The 27973-nt window shown below is 45.9% G+C and overlaps 2 protein-coding genes across 2 annotated transcripts in view; one reads left to right on the forward strand and one right to left on the reverse strand.

Annotated features, from left to right (window-relative positions):
* Positions 1-1022, reverse strand: part of ACTR10 (actin related protein 10) — a 32449-nt gene extending 31427 nt beyond the window's left edge. The window contains exon 1 of the mRNA XM_002718270.6: positions 849-1022. Coding sequence (XP_002718316.1) covers positions 849-925 — 77 coding nt within the window. The 5' untranslated portion in view covers positions 926-1022. The remainder of the gene's footprint in view (positions 1-848) is intronic.
* LOC149122959 (uncharacterized) lies at positions 924-10911 on the forward strand. The gene is made up of 2 exons (XM_089309656.1): positions 924-1498; positions 9922-10911. Exon 1 carries the CDS (start codon positions 924-926, stop codon positions 1368-1370), a length of 447 nt encoding a protein of 148 aa, XP_089165782.1. The 3' UTR covers positions 1371-1498; positions 9922-10911.
* Positions 10912-27973: the final 17062 nt, after the last annotated feature.

The raw sequence follows: 27973 nt of genomic DNA on the forward strand, positions 1-27973 counted from the left end.
CCACGTATTCAATAAACAGTTAATATATGCTATGTTAGGCAACGTTTGGTGATGTATATTCTTCAAATAGCTCAAGTTCATATATATATATGTATATATACACACAGACATACTATGTCAGGCAATGCTTGGTGATATATAAATATTTTTCAAATAGCTCAACTTCAGATACACACACACACACACACACGAATGTAATCCTGCCTGTCACATTCCCCTGTTGGGCCAGGACAAGGACTCCATACGTGGTCCAAGGACCCCAGTGAGGGTGTCCCAATCTTCCCAAAGTGTGCGCACGTATTTTACGCTTCGTGCATTTGTGGGTTTCTCGTGGCCATCCACATCTGAGCGTTTACGAGCTCCTTGTTAAAAATGGAACCCCTAACCTCAGCGCTCAGGGAAGCCAAGGGAGGGGTTCCCGAGCCTTCGCATCTGCAGGCTTTCCTCTCGTGCACGCCCCGTCCCCCTCATTTGCGGCCACACCTTTGGGGAGCCACAGCCCAGCACCATCGCATACATGTTTTATGAGGGAAATCGTCACCAAACAGGACAACACGGCTGCGCCCGGGCTGGTAGCTGTCACCCGCGCACGGACGAGCCCCCCAACGGCACGCCTGATTCCGGCCGAGGACCCCAAGCGGCGGCTAAGGCAACCCCCGCCCCGGTCGCTTCCTGCGCCTCTCTGCCAGTCAGACCCCCACAGCCCCCACGGGATGCCCCAGGACTCGCCTCGCCCCAGGCGGCAGAACTACGGGACGTCACCGTGGGGATGCCGGGGGCGGGAAGGGAAGGGAAGGCCCCGAGCTGCCCCGGGGCCAGGCCTCCCCTCGGGCGCCGCGGCCACTCACTTGGTAAAGGCCTCGCCCAGGTCGATGACGACGGCCGTCTTCTCCCCGCCGCTGCCCAGGCCCTCGTAGAGCGGCATGTCGGCCCGCAGCGCCGAGGACCACCACTCGGACCCTGCGCACCGCCCGCAGCTGTCGGGGGCGCGCCCGGCTCCTGCGCCGGGGCCGAGCGACGGCGGGGGCCTCCCGCGGCCGCGCCGGGGCTGCCCCACGCTGTGCCTCACTGAACGGGGCGCCGCAGTCCTGGCAGATGCTCCCTTCTCGGGGCCCGGTCGGGGAAGAGACGCGGGCGGCCGCGGACCCGGGCCGAGAGCGGAGGGCCGAGGCCAACAGGCGAACAGGCGCGCCGGGCGCCCCCGGTGGGGCGGAGCGGCCGCCGCGGGTCCTTCCCGGCCGGCGCGCGCCGCGGGAGAGGGCGGACCACGGGTGCGGCCCGCGGAGAGGAGGCCCGACCCGCGAGTTTTGAGTCGTGGATTGTTGATTCACACTCTGTCATTTAATCTTCGCAAGAAATACCAGTTATAAGCGATTTCTCGTCTCTGGGGCCCCTAACTCAGACGTTAACTTCCCAGTGCTTCACAGCAAAGCCGGAAGGGACCTAATTCTGTGATTTCAAAACCTATACCGCTGTTGAGAGAACAGTAGTTACAGAGGTTTGTTTGTTTGTTTTTTAAGATTTTGTTTATTTGACAGGTAGAGTTACAGAGAGAGAGGCGGAGAGAAAGGTCTTCCTTCCGTTGGTTCACTCCCCAAATGGCTGCAATGGCTGGAGCTACACGGATCCAAAGCCTGGAGCCTTGTGCTGCTTCCTGCTCTCCCGTGCCTGTCCAGAGGCCCAAACACTTGGGTCATCTCCCAGGCCACAGCAGAGAGCTGGACTGGGATAGGAGCAACCGGGACTAGAACCGGCGCCCATATGGGATGCCGGCGCCGCAGGCGGAGGATTAACCTAGTGCACCAGGGCTCTGGCCCCACAGACAGAGCTTTGACAGTCCTGCTGCTGAAAGTTATTTTCTAAATTTGTATGCGACGGAGTTTCTGAAGTAGCAGCTATGAATGGATGGAACCGAGGGGTCTTATTTACTACAAAAGTATGGACGTTGAGCCAGAATACACCAGAGGTATCATAATAGCAGTAGCCTGTAGTAGTAGTAGTCTTTGTGTTTTCACGCTTTCTGTGCAAAAGCAAGCTCACTGCATGTAAGGGTGTGGGAGAGACTGTTACAGAAGAGGGCATATGATGGAAAGAAATTCCAGCCATGGGAGCATCAACAGGAGCTGGTGTCCTGGGTTGAATGGTGTTTGTCCAAAGTTCTCCATTAGGAACTTCAGAATGCTGGCCATTGATGTAATGAGGTTAAGGTGCGACCACACAGGATTCAGGTAGGCCCTGCTCTAGTGGCTGCAACCACTGGAGTTCATGGGGTAGGTTGCTGCCCTATCGCTGTGACTGCAGGAAGACAAATGACACCTGTTGTCTGCAGTATGTCTATCTTAGCTGTTGTGGGTGTCTGAGCCTCCTTGTAAAGAATGAGCTTTTCCATGGTGAGAGTTAAGGCTGTGCAATGCAGGAATTTTGGCAATGTGATGTTAGTAAAATTCATGTTTGGGTCTAAATGGTCAATGATCCATTGACCATCCAGGCAGTAACTGTTGGGGGTCAGAGGATGAAGTGATGGGGAGGGAAACTTCGAGAAGAGGGGGATGGGATGGAGCATGTTGCTTAACAGGGTCACAGTGTTTGAACAGGACCCCTCACTTAGGTTCAAAAATCCGTTTCTGGGGGCTCAATGTTGTGGTGCAGCGGTCCTTCCAATGCTGTTCCTTTTTTTTTAAAAAGATTTATTTATTTAGCCGGCGCCGTGGCTCAACAGGCTAATCCTCCACCTAGTGGCGCCAGCACACCAGGTTCTAGTCCCAGTCGGGGTGCCGGATTCTGTCCCGATTGCCCCTCTTCCAGGCCAGCTCTCTGCTGTGGCCAGGGAGTGCAGTGGAGGATGGCCCAAGTGCTTGGGCCCTGCACCCCATGGGAGACCAGGAGAAGCACCTGGCTCCTGCCTTCGGATCAGTGCGGTGCGCCGGTCGCGGCAGCCATTGGAGGGTGAACCAACGGCAAAGGAAGACCTTTCTCTCTGTCTCTCTGTCTCTCTCTCTCACTGTCCACTCTGCCTGTCAAAAAAAAAAAAAAAAAAGATTTATTTATTTATTATTTATTTACAGAGAGGCATAGAAAGAGAGGTCTTCCATTGCTGGTTCACTCCCCCAGATGGCTAAAACGGCCAGAGCTGCACTGAGTCAAAGCCAGGAGCCAGGAGCTTCTTCGGGGTCTCCCTCATGGGTGTAGGGGCCCAAGGACTTGGGCCATCTTCCACTGCTTTCCCAGGCCATAGCAGAGAGCTATATCAGAAGTGGAGCAGCTGGGTCTTGATCCGGCGCCCATATGGGATGCCGGTACTGCAGGTAGCAGCTTTACCTGCTATGCCACAGCATCAGCCCTGTTGCTCCTCTTCTAATCCAGCTTCCTGCTAATATGCCTGGGAAGGTAGTGGAACATCACTCTATTATTTAGGCCCCTAAAGAGAGACCTAGATGGAGTTTCTGGCTCTTGGCTTCAGCCTGGCCCAGCCTTGGCTGTTATGACCAATGGAGGGTGAAGAAGGAAGATCTCTCTTTGTAACTTTGACTTTGAAATAAATACATCTTTTTAAAACAAATTTTAAAAACAAAATCTGTTTCTGTTGCTTCAGTCCCTAATACCTTTTTTTTTTTATCTGGAAAATGCCCTGTTACACAGCATTTCTGAGAATCAATTAAAATTAAATTTCTGAAACTATCAGAAACTACATGAAGAATACCCTGAGCTTGCTGTGAATGCTCACCAGCTGTGCCATGATGAGGTAGTAGTACAAACTGAGTGGCTGGATGCAATGGAAATTTGTTGTCACAGCTCTGGAAGCAAGAAGTCAGAAATCAAGTCGCCAGAGAGGTTGTCTGTCTGCAGGCTCTAGGGGAAGTTCCTTCCTTGTCTCTCCCTAGCTCCTGGCGGTTGCTGGTAGTTGTTCCTGGCTTGTGGACTTACCACTGCAGTATCTGCCACTGCCATCTGGCTTTTTCCCCTGTGCCTCTGCATTTTCACATGAGATCCTCCTCCCTGTGCTCCACATTACTTTACTTCTGTGTGTATCCCAGTGTCCAGTTTTCCCTCTTACAAGAATATCAGTCATCAGAATAGTGTCCATCTTAACCCAGAATGACATCTTAACTTGATGACATTTGCAAAGATCCCAATTCCAAATGAGGATCTCATTTTTTTCCATGGAAAAACTGCTATTTATTTAAAAGAAAACTTTTCAATACAATACAGAAATGGCAATATAATAAAGAAATAGCAATAACTGGTACATACATTAGTTCAAAATATTTTCACTAAGCACCAACTAGCATCATTCTCAAATCTTTTCATGAGGAGCACCTTTATTACTAAGGACTAATACTTTTAAGTTTTTAATCAAGAAATTTAAAGCTGCCAATCAGAGTTCCTAATTAGCTTTGAGATGACCAGGTTAACCCTCTTAGAGTGTAAGCAAAAATGACTTGTAAAAGCTTTGTTTATAACTGAAGGGATTCACTGGCTTCAGCTGGGTATCAGGGCCAAGGGCTAAACAGAGGATCTCATTTTTAAAATTAAAGATGTATTTATTTGAAAGGCAGGATGACATAAAGGGAGAAACAGAGTGAGAAAGAGGTCTTCCATCCACTGGTTCACTCCCCAGATGGCCACAATGGCTGGGGATGGGCCAGGCTGAAGCCAGGAGCCTGTAACTCCACCTGGTCTTCCAAGTAGGTAGCAGTACTTGTGCCAACATCTGATGCTTTCCTAGATGAATTAGCAGGGAGCTGGATTAGAAGTGGAGCAGCTGGGACTAAAAAAGACCCTCTATATGGGATGTCAGCATCCTAGGTGGAGGCTTAACCAGTGTGCCACAACACTGGAATCATGGACAAGAACTTTGGGGAGAACACTATTCAATCCAGTATACCAGCTCCATGCTGGTGTTCTCCATTTTTCTGCTCATGAATCTCTTTATTGTACCCCTCTCCAACAATCACTTCCACTCCTCATACATACACCCAGACACAGTTTTTAAAAATATTTGAGCGGCAGAGAAAGAGTGATCTCCCACCTGCTGGTTCACTTCCCAGATGCCCACAATGGCTAGGACCAGACCAGGCCAAAGTGGGGAGCTGAGAACTCAATCCAGATCTCTCCCATGGAGTGGCAGGAATCCAATCACTTGAGCCATTACTGCCTCCCAGTTGTCAGCATTGGCAGGAAGCTGGAGTCAGGAGCCAGAGGTGGGTAGTAATAGATGGAGGAACTATGGTATGGGGTGAATTTGTCCCAATTGTTGGGCCAAATGCCTGCCTCTGGAGCTAATGTTCATTGAGTTCTATTTGCTAGCTCTGTTTGCTATCTATAATACCGTTTATTCATCACAACAATTTTATGAGTTAAATATTATCTCCATTTTACAAATGAGGATATTGAGGCCAGGAAGGGTCAGATAATGTGCCCAAGACCTCTCAGTTGGTAAGTGGCAGAGGAAGAATTTGAATCGAGACAGTCTGTTAGGTTAATTGCAGAGCCCAAACTAAACAACATTGCATAATTATAAAGTAGTTAAGCAGTAATTCAGATGGTTATAATTTATCATAGAATTGTATAATCTTTTTTCCTTAAAAATTTATTTAAGAGTTACAGAGGAGAGGCAGAGGTAAAGACAGAGTGAGAGAGCGATCTTCCATCTGCTGGCTTACTCCCCAGATGACCACCATGGCCAGGACTGAGCCCAGGCTAAATCCAGGAGCTTCTTCTGGGTCTCCCACTAGGGTGCAGGGGACCAAAGACTTGGGCCATCTTCCATTGCTTTCCCAGGTGCATTAGCAGAGAGCTGGACTGGAAGTAGAGCAGCCAGGGCTCGAACTGGCATCCATATGGCACTGGCTTTAACTGCTACACCACAGAGCCGACCGCCAATTTTGTAATCTTGGATGACAAACTAACCTAAGAAGTTTTCTGAGTCTAAACTGTGACCCCAAACAATAGTTTCCTGTCCATCTCTGATGAGAGTTACCTCCCAAAATGGTTCCAGTGATGAACGGGGCTCATGACTAACTGGCACCTACAAGACAGAAAATGTGTTTGCTATACAGTTAGGATTCAACCAACCAACCAAAAAGTGCAATAAGGAGAAGAATCATTTTAAAGGAGCCTGACTCTTCCAGCAGCTTGTTATGATAGACTTGAATTTAAATTCTTGCTATTAGCTTATTTCACTAGGCAATCTGAAATTCTCTGGATCTGTTTTTCATTGTAAAAACACCAATAATCTGAAACAGGGTGAACCGGAATCCCTTTTCCTCTTCTTCCTTTTGTTTTCCTTCCTTCCTTCCTTCCTTCCTTCCTTCCTCCCCCCCTCCCTCCCTCCCTCTTTCCTTCCTTCCTTTTCTTTCTCTCTCTTTTAAAATCTTTCTATCTCTTCCTTCCTCCCTCCCTCTCTCTCTTTCTTTTTTATTTGACAGGCAGAGTTAGACAGTGAGAGAGAGAGACAGAGAGAAAGGTCTTCTTTCCGTTGGTTCATCCCCCAAATGGCCGCCACGGCCGGCGCTGTGCAGATCCAAAGCCAGGAGCCAGGCGCCCCCTCCTGGTCTCCCTTGCGGGTGCAGGGGCCCAAGGACTTGGGCCATCCTCCGCTGACTTCCCAGGCCACAACAGAGAGCTGGACTGGAAGAGAAGCAACCAGGACCAGAACCCGGTGCCCATATGGGATGCTGGCGCCACAGGCGGAAGATTAAACCAAGTGAGCCACTGCACTGGCCCCTCTCTCTATCTTTCTCTTTCTCTCTCTCTCTCTTTCTCTTTTCTGTCTTTCTTTCTGGATTTGGGGTGAGGAGAGAGAAAGAGCACTCTCTCATCTGCTGGTTCACTCACCACGATGCCTGGGGCCACGCTGGGCCAAAGCTGGGAGCCAGGAACACAATTCAGGTCTCCCATGTGATTGGCAGGGACCCAACTACTTCAGTCACCACCTGCTCACAGATTCACATCTGCCGGAAGCTTGACTCGGGAGCAGAGCCAGTATGGAACCTGGGCACTAGGTGTGGGACATGCGTGTTCTAACCCATCTCTTCAGGCTAACAACGTGCCCACTCCTCACTTCTTTTCAAGTTAGGCATTCTCTTTTAATTATCCTTCATGATCATGATTTTTGAGACCACCGAGGGTCCATTTACCTACCTCTGGATCTCTGCTTTGTTGGCCTGCCCCATAAGCTACATGACACGGAACAGATATACAAAAAGCTCGAGGCACAGTAAGACTCAATTTCCTTGCTTCAGCTGCCGTGCTTTATTTATGTGTAGGAGTGGATTTCTTTGTTTTGATTTTAAGCACTTTACATTGCTGATTCTAGTCGCTCCCATCTTGCAAATAAAAACCTAAATTGTTCCCAAAATAAGAGCTTTCTGTTAAATTTTATCTAGTTCATTTTAGTCCATCATCCCACCATCTCTATGTTATTTTAAATCCAGATTTTTTAAAAAAGATTTATTTTATTTATTTGAAAGACAGAGTTATAGAGAGAGGTAGAGACATGAGAGAAGTCTTCCATCCGCTGATTCACTCCCCAGATGGCCACAACAGCAGGAGCTGCACCCATCTGAAGCCAGGAGCCAGGAACAACTTCTGGGTCTCCCACATGGGTACAGGGGCCCAAGGAATTGGGCCATCTTCCACTGCTTTCCCAGGCCATAGCATAGAGCTGGATTGGAAGATGAGCAGCTGGGATTAGAACTGGTGCCCATATGGGATGCTGGTGCTTCAGGCCAGGGCATTAACCCACTGTGCCACAGTGCCAGCCCCTAAATCCAGATGTTTTTTGAAGACTATGATATTCAATGTATTAATTATAGTGTCACCTGCGGGTTTGAGAGGCATGCTTTTAAGATTTTTTTTTTCCTAAAGATTTATTTATTTATTTGAAAGAGTTACACAGAGAGAGGAGAGGCAGAGAGAGAGAATGGTCCTCCATCAGATGGTTCACTCCCTAGCTGGCCGCAACGGCCAGAGCTGTGCTGATCTGAAGCCAGGAGCTTCTTCCAGGCCTCCCAAGTGGGTGCAGGGGCCCAAGAACTTGGGCTATCTTCTGCTATCCCAGGCCATAGCAGAGAGCTGGATCGGAGCAGCCAGGACTCAAACTGGCACCTATATGGGATGCCAGCGCCTCAGGCCAGGGCGTTAACCCCCTGAACCACAGTGCTAGCCCCTAAATCCAGATTTTTTGAAGACTATGATATTCAATGTATTAATTATACAAACCTGCAGGTTTGAGAAGCATGCTTTTAAGATTTTCATTCTTTGAATAAACACTTGTTGATAGCCTATTGTATTCTGGGTCCAGAGATGATAAGAAGAGAAAAAATACTGCACTGGGGAGACATGCAAAGTAATAAGGAACCACACTGGAAATATATGAGAAATGTTCAATCAACTACACAGGGGTCAGTCCAGGAGCTTTAGGGAGGTGTTAATTGACCCATTCTTTTTTTTTTTTTTTTATTTGAAAGGCAGAGTTTCAGAGAGAGAGAAGGAGAGACTGAGACAGAGAGAAAGAAGAGAGACAGAGAAAGAGAGAGATCTTCCACCTGCTAGTTCACTCCCCAAGTGGCCTCAACAGCCAGGGCTGGGCCAGCCTGAAGCCAGGAGCCTCATCTGTGTCTCCCATGTGGATGGCAGGGGGTCCAAGCACTTGGGCCATCTTCCTCGCTTTCCCAGGCACATAAGCAGGGAGCTGGATCAGAAGTGGAGCAGCCAGGACTTGTACTGGCACCATATGGGATGCTGGCACAGCAGGTGGCAGCTTAACCTACTGTTCAGTACTGGAGCTACCAAATGACTGAGCTCAGAGGCTTATGGCCACTTGAGGACAATCAGACAAATAGACTTTGAATGATTAAATTAAATTTCATATTTTAATTCATTAAAGCTAATGCTTAGATGAATACAGTGGTTTCCAGGCCAGGGGAGGTGGGAACGAAATACAATTGGCCTTCCCCATCTATGGATTTCACATCTGTGGATTCAAAACAAGATTAGATCAAATATATTTGAAAAGAACTTGAATCTGTAACATAGAAACATTTCTTCTGTGTCAAAATACCTTAAACAATATAATACAACAACTCTTTGCATAGCATTTGCATTGTTTTGGGCATTTTAAATAATCTAGAGGTGATTTAACATACACAGTAGGATGTATATAGGTTCTATGCAAATACTGTACCAATTTATATAAGAGAGTTGAACACCACAGGCCCATATCTGCAGGGGTGTGCTGGAAGCAACTCCTCCAGATACAAAACTTAGCAAAGCCCACACCAACCACCAGGGAGGGGAGAGAGGCTAAAGGTTGAGTTGATCCCCAGTGGCCAATAATTTCATCAATCTCATGAAGTCTCAACCCAAAATGACTGGGTTTGGGAGGCTTCCAGGTTGATCAAGACAAGCACATGTGGCCGGTGCTGCGGCACAGCGGGTTAAAGCCCTGGCCTGAAGTGCAGGCATCCTATGTGGGCATTGGTTCTAACCCAGGCTGCTCCTCTTCTGGTCCAGCTCTCTGCTGTGGCCTGGGAATGTGGTGGAAGATGGCCCAAGTGCTTGGGCCCCTGCACTCACGTGGGAGACCTGGAAGAAGCTCCTGGCTCCTGGCTTCGGATCGGCACAGCTCCAGTCATTGCGGCCATCTGGGGAGTGAACCAGCGGATGGAAGATCTCTCTCTCTGTCTCTACCTCTCTCTGTAACTCTGTCTTTCAAATAAAATAAAAAAAAAAAAAGGACAAGAACATAACGAAATGTCTGAACAGTAGCATCCCCAGCTCCACCACAAAAGCTCCTGTACTCAGGACCCTTGTAGACTTTGCCCCACATATCTCTTCATCTGCCGTTCATTTGTATCCTTTAAAATATCCTTTGTAATGAATGAGTAAGCAAAGAAAAATCTTTTCTTCTGGCCCCAGGAGCTTCAGGAGGCTTGGGTTATGGTGCAGACATGGCCACATCCAAGAATGACGCCACAAACAACCAGTCCCAAAAATGGCACAGAAATGGAATCAAGACATCCTGATCACAAAAATACAACTCTTTTAAGAGGATGGACCCCATGTTCCTGAGAAACAAGCATTTTGCCAAGAAGAAGACTGAACAACAAGAAGGCCCGAAGAAGATGCAGGCCAAAAGTCCAAGGCTTTGAGTACATGTGCTGAGGCTATCAAGGCACTTGTGGAGTCAGGAAGTTAAGCCTATGGTCCCAAAGGGTGCCAGCTGCAAACGTGAACGACTTGCCTACACGGCCCACCTCAAGCTTGGGAAGTGTGCTCATGTCCACATAGCCATGGGTCTTAAGATGTCCTGGCCAAAGACCAAGGTGAAGGTCAAGGCCCAAGCTCAAATCAAGCCCAAGGGCCAGGCTGTATCTGCACCTGCAGTTTCAGTTCTGCCTCCGGCTCAGGCTTCTGCTCCCAATGGTGGCTAGGCCCCCACAAATGCCTCTGTCTTCCACTGCAAACTCAGAAGGACTGGTCTGATCCCTGGGCTTCCATCTGCATGAGGGCTAGTGTCCTCCTGTGCTGTTTGTATAAATAAGTCTAAAACAGGGTCTCTTAAGAAATACATAACATGGGGCTGGCGCTGTGGCACAGCAGGTTAAAGCCCTGGCTGAAGCACTGGCATCTCATATGGGCGCTGGCTGGTTCGAGTCCCTGCTGCTCTTCTTCTGATCCAGCTCTCTGCTATGGCCTGGGAAAACAGTAGAAGATGGTCCAAGTCCTTGGGCCCCTGCACCCATGTGGGAGACCTGGAGGAAGCTCCTGGTTCCTTGGTTTGGATCAGCGCAGCTCCGGCTGTTGCAGCCATCTGGGGAATGAACAAGAGGATGGAAGACTGACCTCTCTGTCTCAACCTCTCTCTGTAACTCTTTCAAATAAATAAAATAAATCTTTAAAAAAATACATAACAGGATATATTCCATGAACTTTCTTAAAGCTTAATTGAAGTTTTATAACCTAGAGCAACAAGGAGAATGTTCCAGGTTGAGATAACTGCTTATGTCAATGGTTTATAGGAATTTTGTTAAGGCTAGAGACATAGGGATATTCTTTCAATTGTCAAGAAGTGATGCAGCTATATTTCTAAGCCCCTTACAGATATGCTGGGGGCCTTTGATTTAACCTACAAGTATCAATAACCATTAAAAATATTTTATGAAAAAGAGGGCAATGTCATATTTTTATTGTTTGATCAATTTTCACTCATTTCTTTCAAAGTAGGATAGGCTAGGATGAAATTGAGTGATTGAGACTGGTGTTGAGAAGCCAGTTTATAAGGTATTGCGAACGTCCGTTACAGACACAATGATCACCTGAATTAAGGATGGCATGGCAAGAGAGGGAAAGGATTTCAGAAAACTTTGAAAGACGTTCTGCCTAATGTAAACAATATAGAGACCTTCTGACATTTAAAGGATGAAAGCAGGGGAAAAAAGCCACAATGCAGCAGTTCTGTTTTATGAGAGATAGTAAAGGAGGAAAATGGTGGAGCAACTTACTATGCACTAGGAACCATGCTTGGAATCAATCCGTGAAATCGAACACACAGACTGTTGTCCTTGGAGAATTTACTTTCCAGCAGGGGGAGATAAGTATATACATAACACATGAGGTAATGATGTGGTGTCAGGAGATAAAACTATATATAAATATAAATGTATATAAAATCAGAACATGGGAAGGAGGCAAGAGTGATCAAGCCAGACTTCACTGGTGAATGGGGTCTTTCTTTGACATATAATTTTTGTTCATGCAAGGTTTAATCACAATTGAAAAAATAACACCTTTAGGATTTGTGATAAATGGGTAAACTTAAACATTATAATCAAGGAACATTTGAGTTTCATTTTGAAATGTGGATAGAACTAATTAGGGAATAAGACTGTTTATACAACAAATTACTTTTTTTAAAAAAGATTTGTTTTATTTGAAAGAATTACAGAGAGAGGAGGAGAGAGAGAGAGAGAATCTTCCATCTGCTAGTTCATTTCCCAGATGGATGCAATGGCTAGGGCTGGGCCAGGCTGAAGCCAGAAGCCAGGAGCTTCATGTGGGTCTCCCAAGTGGGTACAGGGGCCTAGGAAATTGGGCCATCATCCACTGTCTTCCCAGGCGCATTAGCAGGGAGCTGGATCAGAAGTGGAGCAGGTGGGACTCAAACTGGTACCCATAAGGGATGCTGGCACTGCACGCAGTGGCTTTACCCATTATGGCACAGCAACAGCACCAACCCCAATAAATGACTTTAAAAATATTATCCATATAGAAGATGTGATTTTTATATTTAATAGCAATAACATCACACTAAGGCACTTTAGAGCTGTTTTCTCAAGCACTGTGTTAGGGAAAGAATTAAGCAACTTCATGATTTAATCAACAAAATCAAGTTACCTGGCCACACGAGCTTTAAGTTCCAATTTTATTAGTGCCTCTTAATGAATCCTTTCTGAAGTACATGATTCAATCAGAAATGCAGCTTTCATTCTGTCTCTTTATTTTTCAACTTATATGACTAATAGACCAAAGCAGATGGCAGTATTCAGCCACAGAATTTGGTCTATAAATATCTTCTCAGTAACAACTGGAGGAATTCACACGACTAGAAAAGAATATGATGCAGAAAAGTGGACTGAAAAGGAATGGGCATCTTAAGTGTCATATAAAAAGTACTTAGGCTTCAGGGCGGGCATCTGGCAAAATGGCTAAGACACTGCTTATGATGTACACAACCCCCACTGGAGGGCTTGGCTCTGAGTCTCGGCTCCACTTCTTTTTTTTTTTTATTTTTTATTTATTTATTTTTTACAGGCAGAGTGGACAGAGAGAGAGAGAGACAGAGAGAAAGGTCTTCCTTTTGCCATTGGTTCACCCCACAATGGCTGCTGCGGCCCGTGCACTGTGGCCGGTGCACCGCGCTGATCCGTAGCCAGGAGCCAGGTGCTTCTCCTCGTCTCCCTTGAAGGTGCAGGGCCCAAGCACTTGGGCCATCCTCCACTGCACTCCCGGGCCACAGCAGAGAGCTGGACTGGAAGAGGGGCAACCGAGACAGAATCCAGCGCCCCGACCGGGACTAGAACCCGGGGTGCTGGCGCCACAGGCGGAGGATTAGCCTATTGAGCCGCGGTGCCGGCCCTCGGCTCCACTTCTGATCCCAGCTTCCTGCTCATGCTCACCCTGGGAGGCAGCAGCTGATGGATGGCTCAAGTGTTTGGGTCCCTTCCACCCATGTGGGAGACCCAAATTGAGTTCCAGACTCCTGGCTTCAGCCTGGCGCAGCCCTGGCTGTTGTGGGCTTTTGGGGAGTGAACTACCACATGGGAGCTTGCTCTCTTTCTCTCTGTCTCTCAACGAAAAAAAAATCCAACTTGAGCCTTTTCAACTTTCAAATATTTCTTCCTCTACTATCCCTATAATCAAAAGAGCCTTTATTAAAATAACCTGATGCTTACACACTGTTTTTGACAAACAAGTTGAACAATATAGCCCTGTAGGTATATAACTTTTCAACCACTCATGAGTACATATTTTCTTTTTTTAAGATTTATTTATTTAGTTGAAAGAGGTACAAAGAGAGAGGGAGAGGCAGAGAGAGGGGTGGGGGGTCCTCCATTCTCTGGTTCACTCCCCAGTTGGCCGCAATGGCTGGAGCTGCAATGCCTATCTGAAGCCAGGACCAGGAGCTTCCTCCGGGTCTTAGGCAGGTGCAGGGGCCCAAGGACTTGGGCCATCCTCCACTGCCTTCCCAGGCCACAGCAGAGAGCTGGATTGGAAGTGCAGCAGCTGGGACTTGAACTGGCACCCATATGCGATGCCAGCACCACAGGCGGTGGCTTCACCCACTACACCACAGCGCCGGCCCCCATATTTTCTTTTAAAAAGTGGTACTATAGGGCTGGCTCTGTGGTGTAGCAGGTAAAGCTGCTGCCTGTAGTGCAAGCATCCCATATGGGTGCTGGTTCAAGTCCCAGCTGCTCCACTTCCAATCCAGCTCTCTACTGTGGCTTGGGAAAGCAGTAGAAGATTGCCGGAGTCCTTGGGCCCCTGCACCTGTGTGGGAGACCTGGAAGAAGCTCCTGGCTCTTTGCTTGGGATCAGCTCAGCTCTGGCCATTGTAGCCATTTGGGGAATGACCAGTGGAGTAAGATCTCTCTCTGCTTCTGACTCTCTGTAACTTTGCCTTTCAAATAAATAAATCTTTTTTTTTTTTTTTAAGTGCTACTATAGGGGTTTTTAAAAGAAGTGGCCTAGGTGGGCGCCGTGGCTCACTTGTTTAATCCTCCACCTGCAGCGCTGGCATCCCATTTGGGCACCAGGTTCTAGTCCTGGTTGCTCCTCTTTCAGTTCAGTTCTCTGCTGTGGCCCGGGAAGGAAGTGAAGGATGGCCCGAGTGTTTGGGCTGCTGCACCCGCATGGGAAACCAGGACCTGGCTCATGGCTTTGGATCAGCGTAGCCCTGGCCATAACGTCCATTTGGGGAGTGAACCAATAGAAGGAAGATCTTTATTTCTATCTCTCTCACTGTCTCTAACTCTACCTGTCAAATTAAAAAAAAAAAAAAGTGGCCTAAAGGAATGTATGAAGACATTTGGAGGTTTATAAATTGTAGGGGAGAGTAAAGTAAAAAACTAAGAGTAGAATGAATATTTAAGCCATGGAAATACTTACAAAACATTAACCACTTAAACGGTTCTGTTTCCCTATAACAATTGCAAAAATTAGTTGAAATTGTAACTAAAAAACAACCATTTTTGAAGGGATTTAAAAAAAATAAGATCAACTTATTTTGTTACCTAAATGTGTACCAAAGTTTTCTGATATTCTTCATTCCTTTATGAAGAGCTGAATTTCTATTTGGTATCAGTTTTCTTCTACCTGAGGGACTTCTGTTAACAGTAGGAGGATGTGAGCATGCAAAGACTTGAAATTCATGTACACGAGAGGTCTTCAAAACATTCATGGAAAACACATGTTAGGGAAGAACTATGCACAGCTTTTACCACGGATTCTTTCAGCTTTTGTGTGTCAGAAAAAAAAATCTATTTCATTGTTGCTTTTGAAAGATATTTTCCAAGATATTTGTTTTTTCTCTCTGGCTGCTTTCAAGATGTTCTCTTTGTCATTGGTTTAAAGCAATTTGATCATGATGTGCCTTGGTGTAAACAGTCTTATATTTTATAAGTTTATACAGTTTATAAGTTTATAACTGTCTTATAGTACAGTTTCTTATAGTTCAGACTGATTGAGCTTATTGGACCTGTGAATTTATAGTTCCCATCAAGTTGGGAATACTTTTTACGTTCGTTTCTTCAAATAATTTTTCTATACTGCCCCCTTTCCCTTTGGGGATTCCACATACATCTAGATTGGGGAATATCTGATATTCTCCCATAGCCCATTGATATTTTGCTCTTTTTCCCTTTTTAATTATATTTCTCACTTTTTAAAATAGTTCTTATATTTATTCAACTGGTATTTAACTTTTTTCTGTCTTTAAGTCCATTAATATTTACTGTTCAGTGTTTAGTCTGAATTAATCCCATCTAATATATTTTCATCTTAACACAGTATTTTTAATCTTAGCACTTCATCTTGTTCAGGTTTTCCTGTACCTTCTTAAACATACAGGCTACCTTTTTTAACATACAGGCTATAGTTGTGACAACTATTTTAATGTCATTGTCTCTCAGTTCTATTATTGTGTCCTTCCTGATTCTGTTTGTATTTATTGAATTTTCCATTTACTATGAGACACATTTTCCTGCTTTTTTGCATGTCTACCACGTTTTAATTGGATGCCAGACAATGTCAATTTTTCATTGTCAGCTGCTGGCTTGTTTTTTTTTTTTTTTTTTTTTTTTTTTTTTTTTTTTTTTTAAGAGAGAGATATAGATAGATAGATAATCCTTTTTTTTTTTTTTTTTTTTTGACAAGCAGAGTTAGACAGTGAGAGACAGAAAGGTCTTCCTTCCATTGGTTCACCACCCAAATGGCCGCCACGGTTGGCGCTGTGCTGATCTGAAGCCAGGAACCAGGTGCCTCCTCCTGGTCTCCCATGTGGGTGCAGGGCCCAAGGACTTGGGCCATCCTCCACTGCCTTCCTGGGCCACAGCAGAGAGCTGGACTGGAAGAGGAACAACCGGGACAGAATCTGACACCCTGACCGGGACTAGAACCCGGGGTACCGGCGCCGCAGGTGGAGGATTAGCCTAGTGAGCCACGGCGCCAGCCGGCTTATTTATTTATTTATTTTGACAGGCAGAGTGGACAGTGAGAGAGAGAGACAGAGAGAAAGGTCTTCCTTCCGTTGGTTCACCCCACAATGGCTGCTGTGGCCGGCATGCTGTGGCTGGCACACCACGCTGATCCGAAACTAAGAACCAGGTGCTTCTTTCTCTTGGTCTCCCATGCGGCGCCGGCCCCCTGGATTTTTTTTTTTTAACCTTAAAAAATTGTTGAGTAAAGCCGCCATCTGTGGTGCCAGCATCCCATGTGGGTGCCAGTTTGAGTCCTAGTAGCTCTACTTCTGATCCACCTCCCTGCTATGCACCTGGGAAAGCCACAGAAGATGGGCCCCTGCACCCACATAGGAGACCTGGAAGAAGCTCCTGGCTCCTGGCTTTAGGCTGGCCCAGCTCTGGTCATTGTGACCATGTGGGGAGTGAACCAATGGATGGAAGATTCTCTTTCTTTCTCTGTCTGTGTCTATCTCCCCCACCCCCGCCAACCATGCCTTTCAAATAAATAAAGAAATAAATCTAAGAAAGTATTCTTGAGCTTGGTTCTGGAATGCAATTAAGTATCTCAAAAATAATTTGATCCTGTGGGGGACTGCTTTGGTTGGTGGGACCAGAGCATCCTTTAGTCTATGGCTAATTTTGTCCTGCTAATGAAGCAAGATCCCTCTGAGTATTTTTCCTGATGCCCTTTATATTATAAGGTTTTTCATTTCTGGGTGGTGGGAACACAAACCCTTCCCAGCTACATGACAGCTTCAGGGAATTACTCCATCACTGTCTCCTCTTTTCTGGTGGCTCTTTCCCAGCCCTGAGTAGCTACATGTATGCAGCTGAACATTCAAGGAAAATCCTGTGCAGATTGCCACAGGTACCTCTCACCTCCCTTCCACCGTGCGCGTGTGTAAAACCCTTTCCTCTCCATGCAGCTCTCTCCTCTGCGATACGACCCTATGTGAACTGTGTCTGACTCAGCCTTCCAAATTCACAACTCCATCCCCCCTGGGCGCACCTTGGGTTCCCCTCCTTGTGCTGCACCCTAGAACCTCTAGACCACACATGGGGGCAGTCACAGGACCTCCATGGCTTTCCATCTGTCAGCCATCATTGTTCTGTCTTGCCTCCTGTCCAATGGCTGACAAATGTTTTCTACATATGTCCTGTTGTCTAGTTGTTTTAGGTGGGAATGTAAATGCAGTCTCTCTGACTTTATCACAGCAGAAGTCCCTCCAGGAACAAATTTTGAGGCCAATATTTTGTATAAATCATTGTATCTGTTGTCTGTTGCTGCCTAGCAAATAACCCCAAAATTCAGTGGTTTAAAAACAACCACCATTTATCCACTCATGATTTTGTGTTGACAATTTATACTGGGCCACACCTGGCATTTCTTGTGTTCCACATAGTGTCAGCTGATCCCACTCCTGTGTTTTCACTCAGTCACAGGGTCAGCTGGGGGCTGGCTGGTCCAAGAGGGCCCCAGTCACATTTCTAGCAGAAGGTAGTAGCTTTCAGCAGAGCCCCTGTCTTCTGCTTACCTCTCCCCCTCTGAAACGCTAAACCTAGTTTCCGTACTTGATGCTGGGAGCACACCAAAAGGCAGAAAGCCCAAGGTGCAAGATTGCTTAAGGCCGAGGCTTGGGAGTCACCCATCAGTCCCGTCTCATTCTATTAGTTAAAGCAAGTTACAAGGCCAGCTCATGTTCTAGGGGTGAGGAAAAAACTGCTGGAAGAACAGCAAAGCAATACAGTGAAGCAGCCCTTGGAACTGCCATCTACTGGTGACTGCACACTCACAATCCACCACCCCAGTCAGCAAGGCGCATGCTTCATGACATCTTTTGCTTTGCAACTGTTTTCTGAGTTAGGGGACAGTCGCTGAGGGTATTTTTAAATGTTCATGGAAAAATGAGTTAAAAGATAAGTTTACTTTGGTGCACAAGTTTTTTTTTAATATATCTATACATAGTTTTTCATAATATTCATTGTCCATGACTCCTGCTATGGGCATATATTTAAGATCCTTAGTATGCAGATATATGCAAAAAAAAAAAAAAAAAAAAAAGAAGAATTGGCAACCAAAGTAAACTTACCTTTTCATTCAAATTTCCCATGAACTTTTGAAAATATTCTCACTAATTACAAGAAAAGAATTAGTTTGTTTTGGCTTTCTTGTGGGAGGCTAACTTCTTCAGGACTTTGTCCCAAGCTGTGGGGTGTCAGGATGTGAACTAGAAAAACTATCCCCTCAGGCCCTCCAAGAGGCTGTTCCCACGTGGCGAGAGGAAAGAGAAAAGGCAGGAGAGAAAAGAAGACAGAATAGAACAGTACTCGTTCAGGAAATACAGGAGAACGAATTCTCCTGCCATCTGTGAGGCAAAAAAGGATTCCTTCAGCTGCACGCAGCAGAAGCCAAACTTGAAACCGGCTCACATAGCCGAAAACCCAGGAATAGATTGGGACATCAGGAGTGGCGGGATCCTGAGCTCAGGGTGATCCAAATCTCTCCATCTCTGTGCTCTGTTTTCCCTGCAGTTGGCTTCCTTCGCAGGCAGGCTCTCTTCTTGTGAGGGCGATGCTCCTCCCAGAAATCCCAGCTATGCACCTACCGATTTAGCCACACCACAGAGAGACAGCTTCTCTCCCCTACGTTGCCCCACTGCTGGGGCCAAGTGGCTCTGCTTCAGTCCGTCTCACCCTTGAAGCATGAGCAGAGAAGTGAGGCCTCCTGCCCCTGTCGGGGTGGGCTCAGCCCCCACAAGAACTGAATGACTGAGAGTGGGAGAAATGTGGTTTCTCAACAGAAAACTAGGGTTTTGTTCCCAGAGGCAAAGGAAATAGTTGGTGAGCACAACAGAAGCCCTGGATTGTTCCTGCCCCTTTCTCTCAGACACAGTCTATTCTACCCCATTCTCACTGCAACGACCCTGCAAGGCTGGACAGCCAAAGTGATGACACGTGCAAGCTCTGTTGATGAACTACTCATTCTTAGTCACCAAAGCCCTCTTTGGAACTAACAACCACCTGCTGTCTCCAGGAATAACTCACCTTCTTTGACTCAGAAACTGATGTGGGTCTGGGGTGGCTGGGAAGTTGACCTAATCTTAGCCTTTGTGAATGCACTATGAAATCTCTTCTGTGCTTGTTTGGTGGAGACGCTTCATCAGCACCCCTGGGTCATGCAGTTGCATTTATGGTCAGAAGTTTACAGTTTTCCCTTAGTATCTATCTATGGGCATTCCTCTCTAGATAGCTACAGCGTAAGCACTCTGGAAGCAGCACTGCATTTTTCAGAGAATAATGACAAGGAAAATGTCTGCACCTGTTCAGTATAGAAGCAAAATTATTTTCAAATATTTTAGATCCAAGGTTGGTTGAATCCATAAATTGGGAAGCCACGGACACAGACAGGGACTGTATTACAGCACGAGTCTTCTGGGCCCCTCTCATTCAGTTTTTTCCTTTCTGTCCTGGTTACAAAGCACTCACTGGTCCTGGTAGAGTCTCCAGTCTGTTGAGTATGAATTTTACCTTCTTTATTCTCACTCTGTAATCAAAATTGTGTCACCAGCTGCTTGACTGGTCTCTCTGGCCTCTCCATGGTCCACAGTGTGCACAGCAGACAGAGCACGCCACGCCCTCTGAACTGCACATACAACTATGACTCTTCACTGAAAAGATTTCCGTGACACTCTGCAGTTTTCTGATAAAGCAGTAGCCATTTTAACCTGCCAGTAGCTTCCTGAATGTCTCTGGCTTCCTTACACCTCCCATATGAGGCCTAGAATGCCTCCTTTACCTTGCCTCCCCCTTGCCTTTCCAATTCTGCTGAAGTATCACCTCTTTTGAAAAGCCTTCCCTGAGCCCTGCTCCATTGGTCTATTGAGATCTTCCTCATCTGGGCTTGCATGTCATCCTGTGCATGTACTGTAGCACATGAACATACATGCACCATGAGGGCAGCCATCTTTGTCTATTTGGTTCACTATCGTATATTCAAGTCTAACAGAGCACCTGGCACATACTAGGTTCTAGAAAAATATTTGACAAGTGACTAATCGCTCTTACTGTAAATTAATCCCTTGTTTACTGTGTCTCCACTCTGAGTGCAGGGACTGTGCAGACCTGGAGAGGTCTGAGTACAGAGTGGACGCTTAGCAGTTTTTTTCAAGGGACAACAGTAGCACTGGAAAGGTGGCCAGCTGAGTGGCACCTGGCTCACCTTGAAGCCAGCTGGCAAGGGACAGCTGGCCACTGCTGTCGAGTCTGAGTGTGCAGCCATTCATCTAGATGATTGGCCACAGCAGTACTTCTGAAGCTGACCTCTCACAGAATATTTCATGCCACGTTTTATGAGTGTTCATGACACATTGTAATAAAACTTCAAATAATGAACTAGAGCTCACAAGCAGTTGGAATTATGATGGTGTGTCCTGTTTTAGGAAAGAGAAATAATTCATCAGCAAACAGGACCAGGAACTATGCTAAGGTCAGGACACATTTGGGATGATTTATCACACTCTTCATCTCTATAGAACTACATAATGAAAATTTACTGCTCATCATGAGGTATGGCGAGTTTCCGAACCATCAAACACGGGATCAGTTACTCAAAATATATTTACACTTGTAAAGGAAGGAAAAATTGGATAAAATACTTAATAATAATCTAATAAACCACTTATCAAGCATATAGTTTTTGCTAGACTTAGAATTTATTTCACTTATATTCTGTTGTAAAAGATTTTTATGCTATGTACACCAATGGATGGACAAAAATAGAAGGCTTCTGATTTCCCTACATTCGTACCTTAGGTCAAGGTCAGGTTTAGAATTCACCCAAAAGATTTGGATTTCTTTTTATTGTTGCTAGGATGAGGGAAGGAGACTTTTTTGTTTTTACTCATCATTTTCTTCTGTTCATGTGAACCAAAAGTCTTACATTTTATTCTGAGAGGATGGGATAAATAAAAATGGTTAAATTGATCTGATTTTAAAAACAGATTCAAAATAGAATGATCTCAGGGTCTCCATCAGTTATAGTCCTGTTACTCTAAGTTCTCATTTACCTTTAAGGCAATGATAGCAGGCACACTATTTCTTAGATATTGATCTGTATGTACTATGGTCTTGCTGAGGCATCAGTGGGATACAGTGCTAAAGAAAAGGCTATTGTTAGGGAATCTGTGACAAGTCATACAGATTTATTGCAGAAAATTCATCTTTTGTTTACAATAACAATTTCTTGATTATATGTGCAGACACAATATCTCATGGGGGGAAGCCATTGTAATCCATAAGCTGTACTTTGGAAATTTATATTCATTAAATAAAAGTTAAAAAAAAAAAGAAATCCTCACAAATACTCATTAGTCAACAGTTGAAAAACAATCCCCATTCACAGAGGTTAAGCAATTTGTAGGAGGTCAAACTACTAATATGTGACAAAATTTGGAATTACTCTTCTTGTTATTGCACATAGCTAAATTATAAATTTTGACGGCAAAAGTATAAATGTGGACATCAGGAACCCTTAAGGGGAAAAATTCTGGAGCCAATCCTTTGAAATAAATGTGATAAGATATATCTAAAATTAAACAGCGCATTGAAGGGTGTGATTTGTTCTGCTGCAGAGAAACCATTCCCAGACAGTGTAGATTCTGCTTCTAATCAATATGTTCAGTGAGGGAAAGATAGCCCATCTTCTGAAAATGACCCCACACACTTCAGCTGCAAATAGTTAATTTAGTCATTTCATAGCCAGAAAGAGGAGTGAGCTTTTAATGTCCGTAAGGCATACGTTTTCCAGGCTTATGTTTGCATCCCTTTGGTCCTCACTCCCAGCCTGGAACAGTCACTTGAGGATGTGAAGCAATGTCACCACGAGGTTGTGCGCTGAGCCTTTCTTCCCCACGTCCTTATCAGACAGCGACTGTTTACCTTTGGAGCTTATTTCTTTAACTAATAAGTTCAAATAACAGAAACACCAGCCCGAAATTCTGTTTTATGCAATTGTTAAAATATTTTAGATGTAGTTGTGATCCTGATATTGTGGTCACGTTATTAGAAAAGAACTCCATCTTAGAGTTGCATGATGAAACATTTATGAATAAAATGACACGATGTTCAAGATTTACTTCAAAGTAATTTGAGGAGGGAGGTTAGTGAGTTTGAACAGATTGGCCAAGAGTTGACGGTTGTGGACTTAGGTGATGTCTAGTCAGGGGGTTATTACACTGGCTTGTATACTTTTGTGTATTTGAAAATAAAAAGTTAAGGGGCCAGTGTTTTAGTGTAGCTGGTGTAGTGGGTATAGCAGGTAAAGCCGCTGCCTGTGACATGGGCATCCCATACGGGTGCTGGTTCCTGTCCCTGCTACTCCACTTCTGATCCATCTCCCTGACAATGGCTTGGAAAAAAACAGTGGAAAATGGCCCAAGTGCTTGTGTTCCTGCCACCCATGTGGGAGTCCCAGAAAGCTCCTGGCTTCAGCCTGACACACAGTACTGGCTGTTGTAGCCATCTGGGGAGTAAATCAGTAGATGGAGAATCTCTCTCTCTCTCTCCCTCTGATTTTCAAATAAATAAATAAAACTTTAAAATAAATAAGTAAAAAATAAATACAAAGTTAGGGGGCTGGCATTGTGGCACGGCATGTAATGATGCTGCCTGTGACGACAGCATCCCATATGGGTGCTGGTTCATGTCCTGGCTGCTCCACTTCCTATGCAGCTCCTTGCTAATGGCTTGAGAAAAGCAACAGAAGATGGACCAAGTATTTGGTCCCCTGCCACCCATGTGGGAGACCTGGAAGAAGCTCCTGACCCCTGGCTTCAGCATGGCTCAGTCCTAATGTTGTGACCATCTGGGGAGTGAACAGGCAGATGGAAAATATCTTTCTCTCTCTCTGTCTCTGTCTCTCCCTCCCTCTGTAACTTTCAAATAGATAAATAAATATTTCTTCAAACTTAAAAAGGTAAAAAATTGAAACACAATTAACAAGTTTGAATCACTTCTTGTGCTACATAATTATTTGTGATAATTCTCAACTTCAAGAACAATAGCACTCAGGGTGTGGGGAGCAGCTCGGACTGGACTGAGTTACTGGAATTAAGACTTATTCTATGCATCTGCTCTCCCACAATATGGCGCTGGGAGAGAAGTAAACAGCTTCCGCACAGCTGCCTCCAGTTCAACCAATAAACTGTAGGACTTGCTCCTGATTGGAGAGCAGCGTACTCGGCGTGTGGACAGCCGAGTTAGGATTGGCGGAGGAGGACTATAAAGGAGGAGAGAGACGGCATGCACCAGGAACATCTAAGGGGAACACCTAAGGGGAACACCTGTGCAGCCCCCCGAGAGAACCGGCCGGCGGTGTGCCGCTCCCCTGCGGAAGTGGGGAATGTGGCCAGGGGGAACTGCCCTTCCACAGAGGTGGAAGGGATAGTAGCCAACCCGGGAAGAACCAGCAGCAAACCCGGGGAGGGCCGAGCAGACGAAAGAACAGCGCAGGGTCCTGTGTCGTTCCTCCACGAAGAGGGGGAGCGACACAGGGCTGGCTGCGTGGCACAGCAGGTTAATCTTCTGCCTGTGGCGCCGGCATCCCATATGGGCTCCAGTTTTAGTCCCAGTTTCACCTCTTCCAATCCAGCTCTATGCTATGGCCTGGAAAAGAAGAAGATGGCCCAAGTGCTTAGGCCCCTGCACCCGCATGGGAGACCGGGAAGAGGCACCTGGCTCCTGACTCCAGATCAGTGCAGCTCCGGCTATTGCAGTCATCTGGAGAGTGAACCAGCAATGGAAGACCTTTCTCTCTGTCTCTCCCTCTCACTGTCTATAACTCTACCTCTCAAATAAATAAATAAAATCTTAAAAAAAGAAGAAGAAGAACAGCACTTGAAGTTGTACTGAGTGGGTTGCTTGTTGTCTATGAGCTTCAGTGCATATTGGCCAATGTTTAGATCAGGAAAACATTGTCATTACTATTTTGGCATAAACATTTTTTAAAAGTTTACTTTTTATTTTATTTCTTTGAAAGCCAGGGAGTGAGTAAGTGATAGAGGGAAGGAAGGAGGTAGAGAGAGAGAGAGGTAGTGAGAAAGAGAGAGAGAGAGAGAGAGAGAGAGAAACAGAGAGCTCCCATCCTCTGGTTTGTTCTCCAAATTCCTGCAATGGCCAGAGCTGCAGACCAAAGCTGTGAGACAGGAACTTAATCCATGTATCCCATGTGGGTGGCAAACACCCAAGTACTTGAGCCAGTACCTGCTGCCTACCAAGGCGGGCATTAGCAGGAAGCTGCAATCAGGAGTAGAACCAGACTCAGACTCAGGAATTCTGACAAGGGATGTGGGCATCTCATCTGCTGTCTTAATAGTTGTGCCAAAAACCCACTCCAGCCTAACAGATTTTGATGTGATTTTTCCCAGTGGAGTTCTCTAAAACAGCATCCTTCTCCCTATTATTTTCTGGTAGCATTTGTTGTGTTCCTTATTGTTACTGTGATTAGTAGTTTTGTGATGCTTTTTTTTTTTTTTTTTTTTTTTTTTTTTTACCATGGTAGTAACTGGGCTTACTTTAGTGCACTTTTTGCTACTATAACAGAAAACCAGAGTCTGGACATTCTGCAAACCACAGGAGTTTATTTGGCTATGGTTCTGCAAGCTGGGAAGTCCAGGAGCATGGTGCTCCATCTGGCGAGGCCCTCTGTGCTGTATCATCCCATGATGGAAGAAGAAAGTAAGAGAGGGCCAAACTTGCTTTTACAACACATCCGCTCTTGCACAACTCACCCCCTCCTTAGAGAACAGCATTGATCCACTCATGAGGGCATAGCCCTTTATGACCTAATCAGCTTTTATTTGGCTCCACCTCCCAACACTATTACACTGAGGATTTAGTTTCCAACACAAGAGCCTTGGGGGAAACACTTAAGCCCAGGAGTGTGTGAGGTATACATTGTGGAGTGGGGGTTCTGCTAAATGTGTCAGCGGTTTGGAATATTTGAGATGCACTGCTCTAATGACTGAGTCTAATAAGAATGTCTTTATCTTCATCAGGCATTAAAAATTGGCAAAATCAGGGCTGGTATTGTGGCCTAATGTCATCAAAATGGGTTAGGCTGCTGCATGTGATGCTGCCATCCCTTTTGGGTACTGGTTTGAGCCCCAGCTGCTCCACTTCCAAACCAGCTCCCTGCTAATGCACCTGGGAAATCAGTGGAAGATGACTCAAGTCCTTGGGCCTCTGCACCCATGTGGAGACCCAGATGAGGCTCCTGGCTCCTGGCTTTGGCCTGGCTCAGCCCCAACCATTGCAACCATCTGGGGAGTTAACCAGCAGATGGAGGATCGATCTCTCTCTCTCGCTTTTGCTCTCGCTCTTGCTCTCTCTCTGGCTCTGCCTTTCAAATAAAATGAAATAAAAATTGGCAAAGCCTAATTTTGCATTCTTAGGGAAGATGATGTGGCATCCATTGTAAAGTTGTCAGCAGGCACAGGGAGAGGGAAATTGAAAACCTTCAGTGTATGCACTATAATTCAGAAACAAAGGTGGACGCAAAACTGAAGCAACAATGTTCATTAACTTGTGAATGGATGAACAAAATACGACACAGTCATACAATCGAGCCATCAAAGGGAATGAACTACTGGTAATTGCTCCAACATGGATGGACCGCTAAATCATCACCCTCAGTAAAAGTTGTCAGATACAAAGGATCATAGATATATGACACAATTTATATGATGTTTCATCAAAAGCCAAATCTCCAGAGATAAAAAGCAGATCAGCACTTTCCTGGGTCAAGGGGGAGAATGGGGATTAACTCTTGAGTGAGCATTAGGAGTATCACTGGGCAACAGAACTATTCTAAAAGTGGATTATGGCTCTGGTGTCGAAATTCAGTGAATTCACTAAAAATCACTGGGTTATATACATAAAACCAGTGAACGTTACTATATTTAAATTATAATTCAGCAGCAGCAAAACATTTTTAGATAAAGAAGCTCTAAAGAGGTTTTTTTTTTTTTTTTTTTTTTTTTTTTTTTTTTTTTTTTTTTTTGTTCGTTTGTTTTGACAGGCAGAGTGGATAGTGAGAGAGAGAGACAGAGAGAAAGGTCTTCCTTTTTGCCGTTGGTTCACCCTCCAATGGCTGCCATGGCTGGCATGCTGTGCTGATCCGAAGGCAGGAGCCAGGTGCTTCTCTTGGTCTCCCATGGGGTACAGGGCCCAAGGACTTGGGCCATCTTCCACTGCACTCCCAGGCCACAGCAGAGAGCTGGCCTGGAAGAGGGGCAACCGGGAAAGAATCTGGCACCCCAACCGGGACTAGAACCTGGTGTGCCAGCACCGCTAGGTGGAGGATTAGCCTATTGAGCCGCGGCGCCAGCCAAGAGTTGTTTTTAACCTTTCTATGGATGTTGAGTGTAGGAGATGTGACAGTTGTCAAAGGAAGCAGAATGGCACAGCCTAGGAAGAAGGTTTGCCAGTCACATCTCAGCATTCAAAATGCCTGCTGGGGGCCAGTGCTGTGGCGCAGCAGTGGCAACCCATATGGGCACTGGTTCGGGTCCTGGCTGCTCCACTTCCAATCCAGTTCTCTGTTATGGCCTGGGACAGCAGTAGAACATGGCCCAAGTAGTTGGGCCCCTGCACCCGCATGGAGACCTGGAAGAAGCATCTGGCTCCTGGCTTCGGATTGGTGCAGCTCCAGCCACTGCGGCCATCTGGGGAGTGAACCAGTGGATGGCAGACCTCTCTCTCTCTCTCTCTCTGCCTCTGCCTCTCTCTAACTCTGCCTTTTAAATAAATAATGCATTATTTTAAAAAATGCCTGCTGTCCATGTGATTTGGAACTCTGGTACCAGGAAGCTTTGTATCAGAAGTTGTCATGGCCTGGTGGATTTCTCTAAGAAATGTCTGCACTTCAGGACACTTCCCTTCTTCAGTTCAAAGCAAATCCTTTCAACTGGGCTCTGGACCTAATCTCCCACACCTCCTCAGTAACCATGCTTCTTCTGTTATAACTGGCTTCTCCTCCTCACCAACAGCTTTTATATATTAAAAAAAAAAAAATGGGCCGGTGCAGTGGCATAGTGGGTAAAGCCGCCACCTTCATCCCATATGGGTGCCGGTTCGAGTCCCAGCTGCTCTATTTCCTATACAGCTCTCTGCTATGGCCTGGGAAAGCAGTATAAGATGGCCCAAGTCCTTGGGCCCCTATACCCTTGTGGGAGACCCAGAAGAAGCTCCTGGCTCCTGGCTTTGGATCAATGCAGCTCAGGCTGTTGCGGCCCTCTGGGGAGTGAACCAGTGGATGGAAGATCTCTCTTTCTGTGCATCTGTCTCTTTGTAATTCTGTCCTTCAAATAAATAAATAAATCTTCAAAAAAAAAATCCTCCCTCAACTGTATGTTCCCCTCTAGAGACCACCCTCTTTCCTACTCAACTACACTTGAAAGAGTTGTCTATATTAATTGCCTCTTCTTTCTGACCTCCCACTATTTTTTTTTTTTAATTATTATTTCTTTTTAAGCCAGCGCCGTGGCTCAATAGGCTAATCCTCCACCTTGCGGCGCCGGCACACCGGGTTCTAGTCCCGGTTGGGGCGCCGGATTCTGTCCCGGTTGCCCCTCTTCCAGGCCAGCTCTCTGCTATGGCCAGGGAGTGCAGTGGAGGATGGCCCAGGTGCTTGGGCCCTGCACCCCATGGGAGACCAGGAAAAGCACCTGGAT

This window comes from Oryctolagus cuniculus, chromosome 12 (genome assembly GCF_051225735.1).
Source record: "Oryctolagus cuniculus isolate XC-2025 breed Fujian yellow rabbit chromosome 12, ASM5122573v1, whole genome shotgun sequence".
Classification (NCBI taxonomy): domain Eukaryota; kingdom Metazoa; phylum Chordata; class Mammalia; order Lagomorpha; family Leporidae; genus Oryctolagus; species Oryctolagus cuniculus.